The following is a 22,709-nucleotide window of genomic DNA, read 5'->3' on the forward strand; positions in this document are numbered from 1 at the left end:
TAATAGGTGTAGTGGCATCGCATTGCTTCAGTTTGCAGATCCCTAATGGCATGTGACGTGGGCCATCTTTTCATATGCTTACTTGCCGTCTGTATATCACCTTTGGTCCGGTGTCTATTCAGACCACCTCCCCATTTTAAAATTGGGCTGTTTTCTTATTGTTGAGTTTTTAGAGTTCTTTGTTTATTTTGGAACCCAATCCTTTATTAGATATGTATTTTGTAAAGATTTTTCTGCCAGTTTGCTTAAGTTCTCTTTCAATACCATCTTAATTGGCTTTTAGAGTTGAACTTATTACATATTTTTCCCTTAATAATGCAAGTAATTTCTTACTTTAAATACTTTATAAGTAACAGTTCATGGTAATATATTTACAGCATTTTTGAATGGGTAGGAAAAAGGGGCCTTCAATTAATTAGAAATTCTCCTAAAATATTTTCTTATGCAAGAAGAAAAAAAGATTAAAATAAGTTCAAGTGGGGGAACTAGAAAACAAAAACAGAAAAATAATATTTATGGCTTATATAATATACATATATTTTTCTCTCTCATGGAAAAGTCCAAAGATAAGTGTTCTGAAAATGTATGACAGCTCTGCTCCATGGAGTCCTTGGGGATGCAAACCTTTCAGCTCAGAGCTCCATTCACCAAGGGGGTAGCACTTACCTTCATGGACATCCAAGTTCTAGGAAGCAGAATGCAGGAGATGATGAAGAGGAAGAGGTATAGGGCGAGGTAACTGCTGCCCTGCCCCCAGCTTTATTAAGATATAAGTGACATATAACATTGTGTAAGTTTAAGGCATGCAATGTGATGCTTTGATACATATAAATTGCAAAATAATTACCTTAAGATTAGTTAACACCTTTAAACCTCCATCACCTGACATAATTATTGAGTTGTGTGTGTGTGTGTGTGTGTGTGTGTGTGTGAGAGAGAGAGAGAGAGAGAGAGAGAGAGAGAGAGAGAGAGAGAGAGAGAGAGAGGAGAACTTTTAAGAACTATTCCCTTAGAAATTTTCATGTATACATTATGGTATTGTTAATTCTGGTCACCATACTGTGCATTACATCCCTAGAAATTATTTGTCTTATAACTGGAAATGGGTACCCGTTGAATAGGATCTCCTCATTTCAAAATTTATTTTGCTATAAATGAAGGGGAATACTGAATACTGATATTGGGGGACAACAAATTTACTCCATCTCTTTGCAATCTTTCTCACTATTTTGTTCTTCCTTTCTTTTACACACTTTTAAGTCAGGTTTATTTGTTTTTATTTGTAATAGGTCTTTGTATATTTTGATAACAATCTTTATGAGATATGCCTGTGTTATACTGGTCTCAGCCTATGGATAACCAGTGCTGCACCTGAACCAGCCCTTATAGTTCTATTGTGACTGCAAGGCACCCTTCAGCAATAACCAGGAAACTTTGAAAAGGTGCAGGTTTATTACTTACAAGACCTAGAAATAACAAGCATGCCTGGGGCCACAGAGCAAGGTTGTGGAGACAGAGAGCATGAGCCTGGGCCTGGAGTTCTGTTTTCATTAGGGTCAAGGGTGGGGGCCTAGGGTTTCTTGGGCTCATTCTTTATTGGTGAATTTAAAACATAAGAATGGGCCCTGGACAGTGTTGCTAACTGGTCAGAGCATCATTGGTGCACCAAAAGGTAGCAGGTTAAACTCCCAGTCAGGGCACATACACAGGTCGCAGGTTCCGTCCCCCAGCTGGGGTGCATATGGGAGGCAAGATTAGTTTCTCCTTCAGATTGATGTTTCTCTCCCCGCCCCCCCTCCACCTCCCTCTCCCTCTCCCTTCTTCTTTCTCTAGAATCAATGAAGAAAACATATCCTACAATGAGGATTTAAAAAAACCATATAAAACATAAGAATGGGAATTTAAAATTTAAAGCATGGGAAGACAAAACAAGTGGCCCGCATGGGCAGTTCCTGAAATCAAGGAAGAGCTCTGAAACAAAGGAGCTTCAGTGGGGGAGGTGGCCTGGCTCCTTATCTAGCCTGTGGCTGGCAATGTGTTCATCTGAGATAGCCAGGCTTTGAAGTGGATGCCCTTTCAAGTGGATGCCTTGCCTGGCAATTGGAGCTTAAGTTAGGCACTTCCATTATAAAAATGAAAAAAAAAAAAGATTGTCAGGGCTTACACTGCAATGCCTTTAGGAATTGTTTCCTCTCAGTCTATGGCTTGTCTTATTCTTTTGAGGAATCATTGCTTCTACTAAGAAAAATAAATTTATTGCAGCATAATATCACATATTTCAAGATCTAAAGTTAATAGAGCTTCTTTTGTCCTACTGTCATGCTGATAACTTTGTTTCTCAATAGAATAATGATTAATATTTAAATGAGAAATGATATAGAACTTGGACGTGTATTTAGCAGGAAAAATGTGGCTGATAAATAATGAATAAACATGAGCCCTAGGCAACATTTTGAAATATTTTTGGAACATTTATTTGATAATATGACAAATATTTTAAACTAGAGTCCTGATGCACAATATTCGTGCAAGGGGCTCGGCCCTTGCAGCTCCGGCTGCCTTGAGGCCCCGAAGGCCCATGGCCCTGCCCACTGGTTGTTCCTGAAGGTTGTTCTGCCATCCAATCTAATTAGCATATTAGCTTATTATTGTATAGGATGTTTGGTAACATGAAAGTATTTTTTAAATTCTCCTTTTAAATAAAGTATTCAGAAGGCCAGTGAAATATTACAGTCTATGTAATAGACTAACCAGGTAAATTAGAAAATGCTCAAAATTGTTTTAAAATCCTCATCACTTTTATTAAATACTGCAATATTTCATGGCCCAGAGCCCCAAAGCTAGCTCGGCTAGCAAGCATGAGCAATGAAAATTAGAAATAAATTAAATTTCCTTATTTATCATGTTGTTAGGAAAATCATTTTAGAAACACATGTGGCTTTTATAAAAGTTAACACATAAATGACTACTTCATAATTCTAAAATTCTTTTATTTCTTATCAGGAGCATCCAGAATTTCTGAAAATGACAACTATAACTATGGTAGATTTTGTGTTCTGCTTAAGAATGCTAAAAGTAGAAACAGCCCAGCCAGTGTGGCTCAGTGGTTGAGTGTCGACCTTTGAACCAGAAGATCAAGGTTTGATTCCTGGTCAAGGCAAATGCCCTGGTTTCGAGCTCGATCCCCAGTAGGGAGTGTGCAAGAAGCACCCAATCAATGATTCTCTCTCATCATTTATGTTTCTCTTTCTCTCTCCCTCTCCCTCTCTGAAATCAATAAAAATATATTTTAAAAAAGGAAAGCAGAAACAGAACTGGGATTCACTAATAATTTTTCTTTATCTAAAATTCCAATCCCCACCCCAGTTTCATAGTTGTGGAAATCACTGTGATATGGCACTTTAATGAAGGACTTTTTGAGTTAGCTGTCAGCCTTTTCAGGGATGGCCTTCATGGTTTGTCCAAGTTATGCCCTTCCGCAGAAGTCCCCTGCCAATCATTTGGGGTTATGAAGACCCAGTGATTTTCGCCCTACACTGACCAACTCTACCGGCCATTCAAATTCCAGAGTGTTCTATAGGGTCAGCTGAGGTTGTGGTTGTTACCCAATCTTGCTTTTTTATCTTTACTTCCACAAACCAGCCCCAAGGATACAACCAAATAAACCCAGCACATACTAAACTTGACCTCAGAGTCTGGTTCTCAGAGAATCCTATGGATAAAATACTTTTATCTTCCCTGGGAGCTTTCTGCATTGTTTCCAACTCAACATGCTCCAAGGCAAGTGTATTACCTGTCTCCAAAGTTTCTCTCCCATTGTTATTTCCTGATACCTGAGAATAACACCACAGGCCTTTGGGTTATTCTGTATAGAAAATAGAGTGATTTTTTTTTTCACTCTTCCATTGTCAATTCTCTACTTCCAAACAGGCATCATATTTTGTAATTTTTTTCAAATCCAACATTCCTTTCTGTTCCCACTGCTAGAACTAATATCTGGGTCTTTATATCCTATATTTGAGTTACTATTTCCTATTCTGGTCCCTCCTACATATTATTTATAAAACAATTTTCCTAAATCATCCTATATAATAAAAGCCTAATATGCAAATTGACCAAACAGTGGAATGAACAGTAGAACGACCAGTCGCTATGAGGCACACTGACCACCAGGGGGCAGATGCTCAATGCAGGAGCTGCTCCCAGCCCACAGGCCCCAGGCCAGCCAAGGCGGGTTCTTTGTCTCTTCATGTGCCCTTCTAATTGGACCCCTTCCCCATTTTATGACCTGTGCTTTTCGAATTGGTCACTCTTTTGCAGAATATCAGTGTCAAAGTTCAAAACTCACATGGTGCCTTCCTCTTTTTCTCTCCCATATCTTACAACATTCCTCTATCTCCTGTGAAAATACGTTTTCCCTCTTCCTGGCATCTGTTGACATTTCCCTATCCTCTGTGAAAGTATGTTTCCTTCTTCCTGGTACTCTGTGATTTTTCTTTATCCTCTGTGAATGTATGCCTTCCTCTCCCCTTATACTGTGGCATTTTTCTGTCCTCTGTGAGTGTGTGCCTTCTGGAAGCTCCAAGCCCTCACCTATGCATTCTTCCCCCATGGACCCTCTTTATTCCCTAAACTACCTTTTTTGTCCCTAGAATTCCTTTCAGTAACATTTTAAGATGCAATTTACCAAAAAAAAACCCCAATTAAGTTTCAATATTTTTTAAGTAAACATTTCATATTCTAAAAATGCTTAATATTACTACTGGTTTCTTCAAATCAGGATTCACATAACTTTTTGGCAGCTAGACATACTACCAGAATTAAGAAAGCTATTAGCAAGAGGGCCCTCAGAATTACATGTTAGATTTTCTCAATAGATAACTACAAGTGTTAGGAAACAGAATGGTGTTAATTTGGGGAAGAATACTCCGGGGAAAAATTCTTCTTTTCACCATTTCCTAAAGAAAAGCTATTGTTTTTAATGCCATGAATCAATAACATGTCTTAAATCAGATATCTGGAATTTTTTATTTTTGTCTAAGAATCTATAAGATCTAAGGTCATTAGAATTATCCCACAACTCTGTCTCATTAGGATTTCATCTTGTTGAACCATCTGAACTTCAAAGGTTAATAGAACAAATAAGCATTTTTGTTTCATAAGGAAATAATAAAATTATACAGCTATTGTGATACATGCACAAAAGAAATTTCTCCCTTTTATTATGGGAGAGTCTGCCTTATAGTTTAGCTTACTTAAGTTGACACATTACAAAGCCACCACTTTTGAAAAACATTTTAGGATCTACAATCTAATAGAGCAGTGATGGCGAACCTTTTGAGCTCGGCGTGACAGCATTTTGAAAAACCCCAACTTAACTCTGATGCCATGTCACATATAGAAATTTTTTGATATTTGCAACCATAGTAAAACAAAGACTTATATTTTTGATATTTACTTTATATATTTAAATACCTCCAGACATTCATGTTGATCAAAATTCTGACTGTTGCCTAGATATAAGTACTATTTCCTCTCCATAAAGTTACATGATGGCTATAGAATCATTTTAATAAGATTTTATTTATTTATTTTTTGCTTTCAGATTGTTGTGAATAAAGGTTTCAACCAATTTTTTGTGTGTGTCTATTTTGTTAACATTAATGACCAGAGGATGTAGGTTGTAGCCGTGGAACAGAGTTAGGTTAATTAGTTTAGACTAGGATCAGATATGTAATCGTGACTTAATTCCTACAAATTAGTTAATATAATCTACATAAAGATGTTTGTCTTGTCATGTAGGAGCCAGAATTTTATATATATTTGCCCTGGTTGGTGTGGTTCAGTTGGTTGAGTGTTATCCTATGCACCAGAAGGTCGCTGGTTTGATTCCCAGCCAGGGCACATGCTCAGGTTTTGGGTTCAATCCCCAGTCAGGGTGTGTGTGTGTGGGAGGCAAGCAATCAATGTTTCTCTCTCACATTGATGTTTTTCTCTCCCTTTCTCTCTCTAAGAAGCAATAAAAATATATATATTTTTAAAAAAACATTTTTCATAAATTGATGTATTCATTGTGCTTATTAAAATTGTTTTTATTACAGTTATTTTAAGAAAGTATTATTTTTAAAATGCCTTTTAACTAAACCATTTCATTTAGGTTTTGCAAAGATCACAAGTGTACTTTTTTTGTCTATTTGTAGAATTGCTACTCTTCTTTTACTTTTGTAGAATAACTGAAATATTTAAGTTTTTTAAAAAGTTTTAATTTCTAATTTTAAAAACCCTCCTTACTGCTCTCTTCAGATTCTCTCACTACAGTTTATTAAGAATTGATCTTCATGTTTGACAACAAGGAGGTCATTTGATGACCTTGAGAAGGTGGAGGAAGCCAGTTTGGACTGAGATGAAGGAAGGGTAAGAAGAAGTGCACAATTGTTTCCACAAGTTTTTCTGGAAAGTCATTTCATATGTTAATGAAGTTGGTGAGAGGGGATTCCAGGAGCCACTTAACTCAACAACGAAAGTACCACTATTATAAGCAAGGTATGGTGCTACCTCCTGTAAGGAAACTAAAACTTGAGTCCTAAATGCTTGGCCTGTTAACAATCCAGGGTGAAATAGGAAACCTGATAGTTTCACAAACATATGTACAGTATCAAACGCCATTGGAGAAGTGAAAATGCAAGAAAAAAGGGAGGATAAATCGCTTTTACTTGGGTTAAATGAAGACTTCATGGAGGAGGTAGAAGTTACTTGTTTTTTGCTCTGTAAGTCAGTGTCAAGGTCAAGTGTTCACAAGGAGGCCTGGTCATTTTGTCTCATAATGAAGTTTTTTTGTGTGTGTGTACGCTTGTCGCCAACACTGGGCAGGATCTAGAGTAGCGCCTGGCACAGTCACTCAATATTCCGTCATTAGAATAAAAATGATACGATGACTGTAAGTATGGGCTGCTTGGGTGAAGAAATGAACGCATGCATGCATCAATGGCAGTGAGCTGCTCAGGGGCGGTGGACCTTGTCTTGCTCATCTTTGGACCCTGGGCTCGCGGGGGGTGCAGTGTGCATCCCTGGCAATTCGCTGAGCTCCCTGATTTCTCAAGATCGCGGAGTCTGACCAGCCTCACGGAGTCCCAGGGGCCAGCCTTGCCAGGACAGGGCTCTAGATGCCAGCCCCGCGGCCGGGAGTGACGACTGCGGGCGCCAGGGGGCGCCGGCGCGCGGCCGGGCCGGCCCCGAGCTCCCAAGCACCACCCCGCGCGCCAGGAGCCGGACCGCTGCTGACGCCATGCGGGCTCTGCTGCCGCTGCTGCGCTCGGCTTGGGGCGGTCGCACGGGCGCCCTCGTCGTCCGCCTGCGGGAGGGAGCGGCCGCTGGGCCCGGGCCGCGCCGCGCCATGGCCTCGTACCGCACGGAGGAGCGCGGCCAGCCCCACTCGCCCGGTTACCGCCTCTTCTTCAGTAAGTACCTCGCAGGGCCCCGCCGCGCGGCGTCACCTGCGCCGCCCGCGCCGCCTCCCTCCCGCCCTCGCTCCTCGGGGCCCGCCACCGTGGCCTCGCGGTCCAGACCGCCTCCCTGCGCACGGGGGCCCGCGCCGAGCCCCCGGAGCCGCCTGCGAGGTGAGCGGCGGTCTCCCCAAAGGCGGGCGCGGAGGCGCAGCGCGGCCAGTGGCGCCCCCGCCCGCCCCTCCCTCCCTCCCGAGTCGCGCGCGCGGTCACCCCGCCGCGCCCCGCAGCCGTTAGCCGACTCCGGCCGCCGCTCGGTTCCCTACGGAGACGCGCAGGGGACGGCGCGGGGCCCGCCCGCCGGCCCGCCCTCTCGCTGCGCGTGACCAAGCTCCTCCTCGGGGGCGGCTGCTATGGGGGAGGCGGGCGGGACCGACGCGTCCAGCCCGGCGGTGCTTCGTCGGAGACTCGGATGACCTCCCAGAATCAAGAATTCACACTCAGGTTTCCACCTCGAATGAGACCCACGCTCGAGAGCCGCACTGGCTCCGGGTAGCCCCCCAACCCGCCCCCAAAGGGAGCAGCCCCAGCCCAGAGGGCGAAGGGCTTTCTGGACGCTAAACTGGCCGACCAAGACGGGGAGAGACCCGGGTCCCCGTTATTCTCGCTTTTCTTTGCACCCAGATATTGCACGGCGGAGCCCCCTGCAAACCTGCAGATAGCGAGGTCGGTGGCGTCGCCCTCGTGCTTCGTTGACTTCGGAGCCCCAGGGGTCGGGGGTGGAGAGTCGGCTTAGCAGCATCCCCCACCTGCTGGGAGCATCAGCTCCGGAGTGTCAGACCTCAGCTCGTAGCTTTGGCCCCAGACAGGTTTCCCAGCTTGCTGAGCCTTGGTTTTCCTCATCTGTAAACCAGGGCTGTGAACATCACCTGGCGCGCTGTATGCAAAGTGCTGAGCCATAGATCCCGCAGATAAATGACTATGATAACGCCTGTAATCATGACCATGATTGATATCTGTAATTTATAAACTATTTACACATATCTGAGCTGAGCTTAGGGTGGAGGGAGTCGTTTATGGCAGAGAAAACAGCTTGCCTGAGGTCTTGTGATTATAATGCCACGGGTACTAAAACCCCCATTTTCTGAAAATTGGTTGCTTGTCCCCTCCGTGCTACATCCGTATTCTTTTTCGTCCTTGTTCGGGCAAGGCTGATCGGGTGGATAGGAACCCTCAATAAGAAGGTCCCACATTTCTGCATGGATTGTGTCCCGAAAGGTTACAATGGGATGATTATTGGGAACAGTTTTTTTCATAGAAAGTGGTATAAAAAAATGGCAGTTAGGTTTTTAAGCAGATAAAAGCATCTCTAAGGCACGATATGGTGAAGGTATTCTAGATTTGCCATAAATACAGTAATTAATAATAGACAAAAAATAGCCAGTAAATATTTATGAAGTAAGCTCAGCACTGTTAGACGTGGCATTGAGGAGATTTAGTTATGGGCCCTGCTCTTGAGATTCATGACATCAGCATAGTTAGTTAAGGAGAATATAAAAACACTAAAAAAATATTTTGTTTGAATGTTAGTTGAGAAAAAACAGTCTTGAGGAGCCTGAGGCATATGACGTAGGTGACAAGCGCCGGCTTTGGAATGGGGCGTCCCAGGCCTTAGTCCTGGCTCGGCCATGTACTCGCACTGTGTGCTGTTGGGCCGGCGATTGCCTCATTTCGTTCTCACAGGGCCAGTTCAGCTGTGAAATGAAGCAGTTGGCACAACAGTGATCTTCAAGGCCTTTCCCAGCACTGATATTCTTTTAAGGCATTGGATGACTAATAGATATTCTAACAACCTCCATTGAGGCAAAGCCTCTATTAGGGCATTTCTGAGGCTGTATTTTATATTGGCCGCTCACTGTGTTTTTCAGACTCGTGATTTTTCTGGAACTAGCATGCCACAAATACAATATTTTTTCACTCTGTTAGGATAAACAGCAGAAAAGAAGAAAAAAAAAAACATTTTACTGAGGTAAATGGGCAAGAATTGGAAGAAAGGGGAGTGTGGTTTTGGAGAGGGGCCAGGTGGTGAGAGAGTAATTGGAAGGTAGGTTGGTTAAATAACTTCTGAACTAAACACCAGATGGCATCCTTGGCCCAGGACTGTTAATACTTGTTGGCAGGGGTAGGACAAAGTGAAAGGAAGTCCTTAGGGTAAGGGGGTAAGGGGAAAGCAATAAACAAATAGCTCTTTATAAAGATGGTCACAAATGAGATATTTTAATTCTGACGGTGCCTATATGCATAGCACTACTTGGCTTAGAAGTGTTGTTCAGCGTTAGGAAGGCGGAATCATTCCCCACATTTCCAAATATCTCTGGAATACCAGTGCAGTGGGAAGTAGACCATTTTTTAGCTTAATGTTGGTCAGTGGTTTCTCTGCTGCCATTCAGAGGAATCAGAGTAAGTGACTGATGTAATACTTTTTCCCCCCTTTTAATTGGTGTTGAACTTTATAGAAACAGTATTGAAGTGAGAAGACACAAAGATATAGGAGTTAAGCGCATCCTGGTGGAATCAGCAGGCCCCTTGGTGCCAGTCCTGGCCCTGTTAGTAACTTTGTGTGTGGCCTGAGTGAGTCATTTAACCTTCCTGTACCTGATTTGATTTAACCATGGAAAGAAGAGATTGGACTAGATGATTATTTTCCAAACTGTACTTATAGTTGAGCACAAACATCCCATGGATGTTACTAGGTTTTCTTTTAAAAAGGTCTTCATCATGGTTTAATAAATTAGCAGAACACTTCCCATTTTATCGCCTCTTAAAGTTCTGGGAATTCTGATATCACTTGTCCCAAATTTTGAACCTCAGAGTCCCGGTTTCTCAGAACATTTCTTAACATCTTAGTGACTCTTAGCATTTCATGGACTTTAATTTGGGACATGCTGACTGAGATGATTTCTGAAACTTCCAGAAGCAACTGTGTTGTAAAAACAGTCTTTTCTACAACACAATGCTAAGTCAAAACGCTTAGGTTGTAGGCCTGGCTTGATTATCCTGGGTATCTGAAAAATGGGGATACCAGTAATAATTTTACAAAGTTGCTGTGGCAGTTAAGCTAGACTAGGTATAGATATTTAACATATTATGTTATTTCCTTTCCCATTTGACTTTAAGACATAAAATCAATATTCTTCTATCATTCTTTGAAAGGTGAAAACAGTGAATGTGGATAAATTGAATATTTTGAATCTATTTCAATTTATTAATTCGTAGGTCTCAGAGTTTTTTAATTCGTACTGCCCTGCAGTCTTGAATTAATTGTAAAGTCATAATGCAGATTATACTTATTACATGGGGCCAAAGACTGCATGTCAGTATTCCCCTTTGATAGCTTGCATAGTTCTGCTTGTTTTGTTTCACTAATAACTTGAAAATGTACTATTTTAGATTTTTAAAATTTCTCAAAGGATGGGGAGAAAATGCTTTTTGTAATTTGGATTTTTATTACCATGGGGTAGGCAACTGGTTCACTTACTGAAACAGTGCTATGGATAATTGCATTTATTTAGCATGAGGATGAGTCATGCAGTTCTTTAACAATGAATTTTATTTTATTTATTTATTTATTTTTACTACATTTATTGAAAGTGTGAAGATACAGAACCTTTATAAATATCTAGAATTAAAAATTACCTATGAAGATAAAAACAGATTGGTTTTAAAAAGTCAATTTAGTAAATATTCTGTTTGCTATGTTTCTATGACAATGTTTGGTATAAACACTACAAAATAAGGCAAACTTCTGGAAAAAGTCATTAATAAAATTTTATGAAAAAGTGTTCAGTCCTAACTTCTTTTAATTTGTAGAATCACTGGCAAAGTACATCAGGCGAGTAGAGCAGTTTCAGAGGGCCAGTTTCAGACAGAAGGAGCCTTCTCTATTTTGGTTCCAGAGGTGGTCGGATGCCCCGCAGCTTCATTTCGTCGAGTCCTTTCCAGTATTTAAAATTGTTGTCCAGATGCTGCAGTAACTCCTGTAGGTCTACAAAGTCATCCCAAGCATGGTACATGTCTGTGACGAAGTAGTCGATGAAGGAGATCTGGGACTTGGGGATGCTGCAGGTGTTTCGGTCAAAAGCTGGCATCGCCACCGTTAAGTCCAGCTTCTTTTCCTCTTCGGTCTGAGAAAAATACTCCTCCGAGATGCGTGCAGCCCACTCGATGCACTGCTCCAAGGGCCGGCAGGGGTTGGACACGTCCGCGCACTTGATCATCATCCGCTTGATAAGAGTCCGGTTCTCCGGAGACCGGAGCATCGTGTCTACGTCACGAGGGTTTGGCTCCCTCCCCTCGCTTTCCTCCAGCTCTGCCAAGGGCTTGACGACGCTGTTGACAAACTTACTGATGTGCTCGAAGTGCCTGGTCATCTCTGTGGCCAAGACCATGTCGATGATGGCCTGGCGCAGCGTCCGGTAGTCATTCCTCTCCACATTCTTGAAGATGTTGCTCTTGTCCTCCTTGGCGGTCAGCTGGAAGGCCAGGGCCGCGTGGTGGCTCTCCAACACGGCACGGTCGTTGTACAGCACGGCCAGCGGGCTGCCCGCGTTGCACAGGAAGAGGTTGGTCCTCCCCGGGTGGTCCAGGTCGTGGATGGCGGCTGCGATGAGGGCGGCGGCCTCGTCCACTGAGTCTAACGCTTGCTTGATCCTCTCCTGGCAGAGGAAGTAGGCAGTGGCGTGCAGCACGTCGGCAGCGTGGGTGGAGTTGTGGTAGGGGTTGGAGGAGTGGTAGTTGGCTTCCATAGTCTGCAGCCACAGTCGCAGCGTCGTCTCCGAGCACTTCAAGAATTCACAGACCCCAAAGCGAGCGAAGATTTTGAGACCAAGAAAAGTCAAAGGCCTTTTCTGAGTGGCAGTCTCCAGTTCAAACACATTAAAGTCCCAGTCGTCGTCGCTTTCCAGGGCTTCAGCTAACCGCGGTGGGATATCGTGAAGGGACTCGGAGGTGAGTAAGCTGCCCGGAACTTGCTGCAGGTTTTTTGTGGAGAGAGTACACTCATTCCCAGATAGTCTTCGAAAACCGTCAGACATCAGGCCCCCAATGAGGTCCTTGGTGTGAGGATCCTCTTCCTTCGCCCCGAACTGTGGTGAATACAGCTCCGAGGTTCTCAGAATTTCCAGGACGCGGTCTAAGGCTTCCATCACAGGCATGGAACTGTTCTCCTGGGCAGCACTGATGATATTGATCACCTTGGTGATGGGCGCCTCGATGGTCCTGGAGTGGATCCGGGCCATGGAGGAGTGTCGCCTCTGGCCGGCCACTTCGCTTGCTCGTGAGGCAACACTCCTGACGTCCAGGGAGCTTTTCCTCTTGTCTTTATGTTTACCCGATGGATTATCTGTCGGAGTGTCAGAATGAACAGATTCCGTGATCTTCGCAGCCTTACTGTTGGCGTTGCTCACTCGGATAATGGACACATAGTGTCTAATTTTTCCTCCCTGTCCAATGACAGGTATTATCTTCATGTTTTGTTGTACACCATCTCCGTTTTTGGAGTGGTAAACGCCTTGCCACTCCTTGCCCATCTTCATGCATGAATTTATAGTACTGAACAAGTCAGCCTTTTTCTCACTTAGAGGCATTTTTGCTAACTCCTTCCCTAATAATTCACCCGACTCATAGCCCACTGTTGTTTCAAATGCTGGATTTACATACTGTATGTAGTTGTCCTCACTCGTGATTTTAATGGCGTCTTGGCTCTTCTCTAGTGCAGTGAATACTGAATTACAAGCCCTGAGTTTCAGCTGTGACCGCACCTCTCCAAACTCCAGCTGCAGCAGCTCCGCGTAACAGGCCTGGAGCCTGGGGTTCTCCACGTACCTCCTCGTAAAGCCGGCACTAATGAGGGGCATCACAGACCCCTCTGCATCCCGCCTGCGTACTACACCAACGATAACTGTGTTTTCCGAAACGTTTGTTGCTCGAATAGACTTGCACAGCGCCGGGGCGTCCAGCTGCTGGGGGTTTCTGTGGTCGATAATGATGATGTCGTGGTTTGCAGCCAGGAAACAGGTCAGGACAGCCTGGACCTCCAGGGCCACCGTGCACTTGAACCCTGCTTTTTCACATGCCTTACGGAATCCTTTACACTGGCTGTCGTCTTTGATGAACGCTAAAAGTACCTGGAGTTGATCTGCATGAAACCTCATGGGGCCAAAATTCACATGAGATGTTGGTCTCTTCGAGTCGGGGTCCGCGGGGCGGGCGCCGCTGGTGGTGGCCACGGCTTCGGGCTCCGGACCGAGCAGGGCGCCCGGCCTGCCCGGCGCGGGCAGCAGCGCCGCGGGGTCCTGCGCGTCCTCCGCCTCCCGGGCGCCCGGGTACACGATCTGGGTCTCCGTAATGTGGATGCTCGAAGCGCAGCCCATGCTGGCGGGGCGCCACGGACACGCTGGCGGCGGCCGCTCTCCTGTCAGCAAACGGTCAGCAAACGGCCCGCAAAAGGCCCGCGGGCGCCTCGTGGCCACCGCCAGCGCCGTGTCATCCCCGCCCGGGCGCGCAGGCGGGCGGACGGCAGGAGCGCGGGTCTCACGTCAGAAAGCGCGGCCGCCGCTTTTATCACAGGGCGGCGGCGGCGCAGAGGGGGCCCCCGCGGACGCCCCGCCGAACATGCCCTCCCCCAGGCGCCCTGCCGCCCTCACATCGCCCACTCGCCAGATTAGCGCTCTACACCTCTCGCCCCGACCCCCGAAAGAAGCGCCCCAGCGGCCTCGCCACGCCCCCCTGAGGCCCGGGCTGAGGGGAGCCCGTCAGGCGGCCGCCCGCTGAGAGACCGGAAGCGCGGATCCAGGCGGCCCGCCCGCGCCATCCAGAACTGCAGACACCCGCAGACACAGCGCGCCCGGGAGCTTGGGCTCCGCGGGTTTCTGTTTTTGTTTTTTTATCATTTATAGTTAGCATGTGTTTATGTTAAAATTACCATACGTTTTTCTTTTAAAATACATTTTTATTGATTTCAGAGAGGAAGGGAGAGGGAGAAAGAAACAGAAACATCAATGATGAGAGAGAATCATTGATCTGCTGCCTCCTACACACCCCCCAAGGGGTAAAAAGCCTGCAGCCTGGACATGTGCCCCCACCAGGAATTGAACCGTGACCTCCTGGCTTATAGGTCAACACTTAACCACTGAGACACACCAATGGGGCTAGGTTTTCTTTTTTAAGTAAATCATTTGAGTAATAGGTAGAATTTGTCATTGAATGTATCATTCATGGGCCTTATGAATTTTCCAGTGAAGAATTCACAATATATGTGTTTGAGTCCCTTAAGTGTATGAGCTCCTGTAACCTTTTTTATAAAGTTGGCCCATATTATGGAAGTTAAATTGACACAATAGATCTTAATTATTATTGTATGCTTATAGAAAATTATATTTACTTGGTTTTCGTCATTACTAAAGCTTCCAGTAAAAATCTAAGTGGTTTCAATAATAGTATGTTATAGTATGTTGGTCCTTGGTATACATGAGGCTATTTGTGGTACATAAATAAAATCAGATATAAGTTTCTCATTCTATTCAATTTTCTCACTTGCTAATCCAAGTAATAAACTTTTCATCAACTTACTGTTATGAAAGAAAACAATATAGGTAACTTAAAACTGATAGAATAAAATTTCATTTCAGTCCAGTTAAAGGGAGAGTTTTGACACTGTTTGTCAATATCCATTGTATTTTGATTGGCCTGGTAGAATTCATTAGGTTATGCCTAGGGAGGCAGCCTGGTTTTTGACAAGAGTGAGTACCTAGACAAGGTACAAGGGTGACTAAAATTGTTTATTTTATCTCCCTTCAAATAAATACCCTTTCAAAGTGATAGTACGTAATAAAAACAATACTCCTAAAACAATAAATAAGAAGCCATCAGATGAAAAACAGATGGAGGTTTGGTTCTTGATGAAGCAATGTAGGGGAAGCCCCACCTGAAGTGTATGAGCTGAGGGGTGTACTGTAGGGAGATGAGCTGCATAGACTTCAGGTCACGGATATGTTGATTTGATGTCATAGGATCTCGAGAGCGTGAGAGTGATGTGGAGCTTAAGAGAGTTTTATGGAATAGCACACAAATGTTTACCATGCAGACGTGGGGCTGGAGGAAAGGGCCAGCTCCTTCTATAGACGGTGAAGAAAATGGTTGGCGGAAGTCAGACAACCTGATGATGTTGCTGCCCCAGCAGAGCTGTCTTTGTTCTGGCCAAGTAGAATGCTAGCAACCCATGCCCTACCTGTACATGTCCACGGGAAGCTGGCCTTCAACAGGTCTCTCCCATGTATGAACACATCAGTTTTTTCCAATCAGTTTTTCTAGTCTCTTATTCTTAAATGTAAACCAGATAGTCAAGGATCAGCTTCAGTCGGGCTTTCTTCACTGCTGCTCTACCAAACATGTGTCAGGGCCACATGTGACAAATTTAATGGTCAGTTTTAAGTTTTTCTCTCTTGTGACCTTAAGGGTAACTTTTCACAGTCATCACATTTTCTTCCTTATTTTTTGCCTCTTAGTTCTAATTTTGATGGCTTGTCCTTTCAGCAGTCTGCCCTGCTGTATCCTTCTGTAATTTTGAGCTTTAACCTTTGAAATGTTCCAGGGCTCATTCCTTAGTACACTCCTCTAACTGTTCTCAATCTCTCTCTCTCTCTCTCTCTCTCTCTCTCTCTCTCCCTCTCTCCCCCACTCCTTCCCTCCCCCCCCCCCACTCCCCCCCCCATTCCTCCTTTTTTATTTCCCTCCCTTCCTTCCTCTCTGGCAGGGGTTGGTAAACCTTTGCTGTGAAGGGTCACATAGACTGTGGGCAGGCCATACAAGTCTCTGTCACAACTAGTCAATTCTGCTGTTGTACTGCAAAGCAACCAGAGATAAGTAAAAGTATGGGTATGACTGTGTTCCAACGAAACTTTATTTACAGATATAAAACAGGCCGTGGGCTGTATTTGGCCCGGTGTTGACTGACTTTTGCTATTACTCTAGCTCAGTGGTTCTCAACCTTCCTAATGCCTCAACCCTTTAATACAGTTCCTCATGTTGTGGTGACCCCCAACCATAAAATTATTTTCGTTGTTACTTCATAACTGTAATTTTGCTACTGTTATGAATCGTAATGTAAATATCTGATATGCACGATGTGTATTTTCATTGTTACAAATTGAACATAATTAAAACATAGTGATTAATCACAAAAACAATATGTAATTATATAGGTGTTTTCTGGTGGACTTAGGCAACCCCTGTGAAAGGGTCGTTCGACCGCCAAAGGGGTCACGACTCAGGTTGAGAACCGCTGTTCTAGCTGATCCCATCCAGTCCCTTAGCTTTAGCTACCACCTATGCCTCCCAGATTTGTAGCATTTAGCCCCAGTCTCTCGAACACAGAATTTACTCATCCAGCCTTCCACTCTGTATCCTACTTAAATGTTTACGAAGCATCTCAAGGTTAACATGTACAAACCAGAAATCCTGACCCCCTCTCCCATTCCTGCCTGTTTTCACATCTATAACCAGTAACCTAGGAATCGTTCTTGTTGCCTCTACTTTGACCCCCACATGTTAGTTCATTAGTCTCTTCCTTTAACTCTGCTTTAAATGTATCCAGAAGACAATTACATCTCTCCACTTCCACCCTTGCCACTTTTTCCATGTCACCATCATCTTTCACTTAGCCAGTAGCTTCCTGCTTGCAGCCTTGTCCCCCTGTAGTCTGCTTTTCACCTTGACCCTTTTAAAATGTAAGTCAGGTCATGACCAGACTCTGCTCAAACCCCAGTAGCTTTCCATTTCACTCAAAATAAATTTTAAATATTTACCATGTGACCTAATACTCGGCTTCCTCTCTGAATTCATCACTCACCACTCTTCCCTTTGATCATGTGATCAGCCATCCTGCCTCCTTGCTGGTTCTCAGACATGCTGTGCATATTCTTGCCTCAGCCCTCTGTGCTTGCTGTGTGCCTGCAGTGTCCCTCCCTACCTGTCCGCTTGACCACTTCCTCACTCCATTCAGCTCTGTGACCTATCAGAGAGATCTTTCATGACCTTTCCATGTAATAGTATTCCCTTCCATTATTCACTCTTTCCTTTCCCTGATTAGTTTTCCTTTATGGTGTTTCTTGTGCCTGATATCCTAAAAACATATTCATTGCTTTTGTAAATCCTTCTCCCCCTGAATATAAGTTCCTTAAGAGCAGGGAATTTGTATACCTGGTACCTAAAATAGTGATTGGTGTAGTATTTGTGCTCAGAGAATATTTACTGTATGGATGAATTTATGGAGACCTTATAAATTAAATGGAAAAAGAAGAAAGTAGAAAGAAGAGAACTCGAATTTTAAAAAGTCAAATGGGTGTCCTCTGAGATTGTAGAAGCTGTTGCATCCATTAAAAACGAAGAGGAAGCTATGAAGAAAAGGCAAAGAACAAGAACTCTTGGAAATCACAGTATGGTTGTTAAGACAGCTTACTAGAAGTTGTAGTGGGTTGAATAGTGCTCTGTTGTTTGAAGCCACCAAGTTTGTGGTAATTGGCTACGTTAGCCCAAGGAAATTAACACAGAAAAGTTTGACTATAAAGCAACCTACCAGAAAGTTTGAACAAAATGTCAGAGAAAAAAAAAAGAGGTTTGACTGGAACACATTCCAGAAGGAAGAAACAGACAAAATGCAGAAGAAATTATCAAAGGGGTAATAGAAGAGATCTAAAAATTTAAGGACCCAAGTATTCTAAGTTCCAGACACATAATTGTGAAATCTCAGAAAACTGAGACTATAAAGAAGATCCTAATAAAAGTCTTGTGGCAGGGCCAGGGAGGGAGGGAATGAGAACTAAACTGGTATCTGATTTATCAGCAACTCCGAGTGCTTGATGATTGGAGTATTGCCTTCAAAATTCTAAGAGAAAATAATATTCTTCCTAGAATTCTCTCCCGAGACAACCATTAACCTAGAGTGAAGATTGAATGAAGACCTGGAACATTTACCTCACATGCAGCCTTTGTTACAGAACACAAGTCAGAGATATGTTTCTGTAAAATAAGTAAACAAACCAAAAATGATGAATGAATAGGATCCAGAAAAACAGTCAATCTTAGCTGGAGACCATAGAAGCAAAATCTTCAGATGCCAAGCAAGCATTCAGTCCAGATATCAGCAGAAGGTTAGGTTTCCACAGGGAGCTGTATGGGTAAAGAGAGAATTCCATAGTTTTGATGGTGTCTGTGAGGCATTAAAACAATTTATAGAAATGATTATGATTCACAATGGAAGAAAGGTAATTAGAAGCACAGGGAAAAATACAAGCCAGACAAGAAAGGAAATTTAATTTTAACATTCTGCTTGGCTAAAAATCAACACATCGACAGTGCTTCTCAAACTTCCCTGAGCATAAGAAGTATTTGGGTGTGCTAAAAATATAGATATCCAGATTTTTTTCCTTAAGTTTCTGATTCACTAGTATGAATGAAACCAGAGTTCAGAGACCTGTTTAACAAGCACTCCAGCTTTTTCTTATCCTTAGAAAAATTTTGGAAATACAGTTGACCCTTGAACAATATGGGAGTTAGGGATACCAATCCTCTGCAAAATCAGAAATCCACATGTAACTATTGACTCCCCCAAAACTTTACTGATAGAGCCTTTCTGATAACATAAACTCTGTATAAACACATATTTGTCTGTTATGTGTATTATGCATCATCCTATGTAATAAAGAGGTAATATGCAAATTAACCCCCACACCCTCACAAGATGGCTGCCTAGGAGGTGGAGCTTTTGACACTGACTGGCATAGAAACCAACCAATCAGAACCAAATCTGGGTGAATTGTGAGGAGCCAATGGCTGCCTAGGAGGCGGAGCTTTTGATGCTGACTGGCATAGAAACTGACCAGTCAGAACCTAATCTGGGTGAACTGTGAAAACAGAACCTAAGGTGGTGGCTGAGGAGGAGTTTTAAGGGCAACAGCTGTTTGGTGTAAGGTGTAAGAAAGAGGTTTAATTTTTTAATGACCGGTTTGGCAGTATAGTGCATATGGGTGGCTATCAGTCCAAATATAGGGATTATGTATTTTTGTCTGCTAAGAGCATCTCCTCCTGCTGAAAAAGGCTCCCCCGCCCCCCTTTAAGCAATCCTATCCTATATAATCTATACTAATAAAAGGGTAATATGCTAACTAGACTGGGTCGACTGCCATCTTCTGGATGTCTGACTTCCTTCCCGACAAAGCCATGATGGCGGGGGCCAAGGCAGAGGCAGTTAGGGGCGATCAGGGGAGAGCAGTTGGGGGTGAGATCAGGCCGGCAAGGGGTTAGGGGCAATCAGGTCAGCAGGGGAGGGCAGTTGGGGATGACCAGGCCTACGGGGGAGGGCAGTTAGGGCGAGATCAGGCCTGCAGGGGAGGGCATTTGGGGGTGAGATCAGGCTGGCAGAGGGGGGCAGTTAGGGGCAATCAGGCAGACAGGCAGGTAGAGGGGTTAAGGGCAATAAGCAGGCAGAGGCAGTTAGGGGTGATCAGGCAGGCAGGCAGGTGAGCGGTTAGGAGCCAGCGGTCCTAGATTGTGAGAGGGATGTCTGACTGCTGGTGAGGAGCCAGTGGTCCCAGATTGCAAAAGGGATCCCACAGGGATCGGGCCTAAACTGGCAGTTGGACATCCCCCAAGGGGTCCCTGATTGGAGAGGGTGCAGGCTGGGCTGAGGGACACCCCCCCTGCACGAATTTCATACACTGGGCCACTAGTATCCTTACAGTCGAGTAAGCTAGAGAAAAGAAAAAGCTATTAAGAAAATCAAAAGGCAAATGCATTTATAGTATTTTTTATATGTTTTTATTGATTTTAGAGGGACAGGAAGGGAGCAGGAAAGAAAGAAACATTGATGAGAGAGAAACATCAATATTGATCCCCTGCCTCCTGCACACTCCCTGCTGGGGATCGAGCCCGTAACCCCGACATATGCCCTGACTGGGAATCAAACTGGCAGCCTCCTGGTGCATCAACCCATGAGCCATACTGGCCAGACTACATTATTTTTTGGGGGAAAATATCTGCTTATAAGTGAACCTGCTCAGTTCAAATCTGTATTGTTCAAGAAGTCAACTTTGTATGAAAATAGGAAAAGCATAGAAAATTTAATATTAGAATATTGAACATTTTATCAGCCTTGATATGAAAATATAAAAGTTCAGGAGACAATAACTAGGAGTGAGAAGAATGAGGAAAGAGGGTAAAAAGCTGATTAGTAGAATCAAAAAATGCTGTATATGTTTGGTGGAACAAAGAATAAAGACCATAAAGTGTAAAGATTAGCTAATAGAGAGTTTAAGAGGAATAGGTTGAACTAAACTTATTTCTCAGTATTGGAATCAGTAGATAATTTCTAAAATGGATACAACTAATCATAGTTATATTATTTAGGAAGATGAATAAAATCTACACTAGACCTAAGTAAATTAAAGAGGTGAGAGTGGGTTGCTCTGATAGGCCTGTAGTGGAGAGTGGTGGGGACTTGTACTAGTTTAATCTTGCATATGCATTGTTTTGTTTAAACAACAACAAAATAGATATTTGGAAAAGTAAATTGGCAACAACTTGGTTTCAACTCTAAAGAAGCAACTGGTCAGAGCTTCAGAGCTTCACTAATTTACTCTGAGCCTCTGAGAAAGGACTGTCTCTAATGTGTGCTTCTATTATCTTTAACGAGTGATGTACATTGCAGCAGTCCTTGCTGCATAGACCATTTCCATCTCTATGGCTCACAGGTATAATATGGATTACCCTTTGATTTTATAGGATCAGGATAGATAGTGCATATCTTTAAATCCACCTTTGGAGAATCTTAATACTTTAAATGGAGCATAATAGCACTGACCCTAGCAAATGTCTAATGGAAGATTCTCATCCTTCTCTTGTGCATTAGGTCAGTGCTTAGCTCTCTCAATCTGCCCGGAGAACTCCCTTTTTCTTTAAGCTAACCGGCTGAGGGTGCTCCTGCGATGGAGCACAACCCTGTCTTAGCTATGGGCATAGCTCACTTTTTAGCACCTTTGTATCCCAGCATTTAGTACATTTCCTTTTACGTAACTAAATTATACATTGCTTAATTGAACAACGTAGAGAAGAATTAGGTTTCCAATAAATTGATTTACTTTATCAAGCTCAGGAGCTAGAACTCAGGCTCTTGGCCTCTGCATGCATTGCTCCTGTGTGAATTTATTGGCGTATTGCTCACCCAAAACATTATTATATGTGATCTAGGGCCATATTTTATTTTCCTAGAAATAATTTTTATTACATTTTTATTTATATGATGATTTAAATATATGGTTACCTGAGTTAGACCATTCACTTATTTATACTCTTTTTACCTTCCGAAATGGCAATTAGAAAACAACTTATACATATATTGTCATTACCTTAGTATTTAAATAGAATGTTATTTAGATCCCAATTTAAAGAGCAGTTCTCACAGACCTTCAGCTTTTGCTGATCACAACTTCATATCTTCTTCAGCCTTGAGTGATGTGCACTCAACTTACATCTTAATACATTTGTTGGGGCTTGTTCTCAGTTAATAGGAGCATTGGAGCTTTAGGGAAATTTATCACCAGATTTGTATGCTAGAGGTATCATTTACTCTCGTGTGTGTGTGTGTGTGTGTGTGTGTGTGTATGTATATTTATATATCAGAAGCCTGTTTCATGAAGATTCGTGCAATAGGCCTTCCTTCCCCTGGCTGCCGACACCTAGGACCTAGGCCTTTGGTCCGGCCGCAGTGGAGAAGCCAAGCCTCGAGGTTAGGCTTCTCCCCTCTGGCCGCAGTGAGGCTTGGCTTCTCCGCTGGCTCTTCAGCCTTCAGTCTTCAGTTTTCAGTCTTCACTCTGGCCAGAGCCTTCAGTCTTAGCTCCGTGCCTGTGTATACAAATTAACCGCCATCTTTGTTGACATCAATTTGCATGTTTCTCTTTTATTAGTGTAGATATATATTATTTTTTATTGATTTCAGAGAGGAAGGGAAAAGGAGAGAGAAATAGAAACATCAGTGATGAGAGAGAATCACTGATCGGCTGCCTCCTGTACACCCCCACACTGGGGATTGAGCCCACAACCCAGGCATGTGCCTTGACTGGAATTGAACCCGGGGCCCTTCAGTCTGCAGCCAATGCTCTATCCACTGAGCCAAACCAGCTAGAGTGAGGTATCATTTACTCCTTTTTTTTTTAA

At 43.5% G+C, this 22,709-nt stretch overlaps 2 protein-coding genes across 10 annotated transcripts in view; one reads left to right on the plus strand and one right to left on the minus strand.

The window, feature by feature from the left end:
* The first annotated feature begins 7,245 nt into the window (after nt 1-7,245).
* Nucleotides 7,246-22,709, plus strand: part of PPA2 (inorganic pyrophosphatase 2) — an 88,317-nt gene continuing 72,853 nt past the window's right edge. For 2 of the 9 annotated variants that reach the window (XM_036344259.1, XM_036344197.1), the window contains exon 1: nt 7,255-7,457. In XM_036344259.1, coding sequence (XP_036200152.1) covers nt 7,286-7,457 — 172 coding nt within the window. In that variant the 5' untranslated portion in view covers nt 7,255-7,285. Of the gene's footprint in view, nt 7,458-22,709 lie in introns of all 9 variants that reach the window. The other 7 variants (XM_036344215.1, XM_036344234.1, XM_036344254.1 and 4 more) reach the window with 7 other exon arrangements.
* LOC118673426 (high affinity cAMP-specific and IBMX-insensitive 3',5'-cyclic phosphodiesterase 8A-like) lies at nt 11,026-13,787 on the minus strand. Its single transcript, XM_036344180.1, has one exon. The coding sequence runs from the start codon at nt 13,652-13,654 to the stop codon at nt 11,384-11,386; it is 2,271 nt and encodes a 756-aa protein (XP_036200073.1). The 5' UTR covers nt 13,655-13,787; the 3' UTR covers nt 11,026-11,383.

Source organism: Myotis myotis, unplaced genomic scaffold (assembly GCF_014108235.1).
Source record: "Myotis myotis isolate mMyoMyo1 unplaced genomic scaffold, mMyoMyo1.p scaffold_m19_p_1, whole genome shotgun sequence".
Classification (NCBI taxonomy): Eukaryota; Metazoa; Chordata; class Mammalia; order Chiroptera; family Vespertilionidae; genus Myotis; species Myotis myotis.

Coding starts and splice junctions, on each gene's coding strand:
- LOC118673426 (XM_036344180.1), bottom strand. CDS start 13,654: ATGAGGTTTCATGCAGATCAACTCCAGGTACTTTTAGCGTTCATCAAA.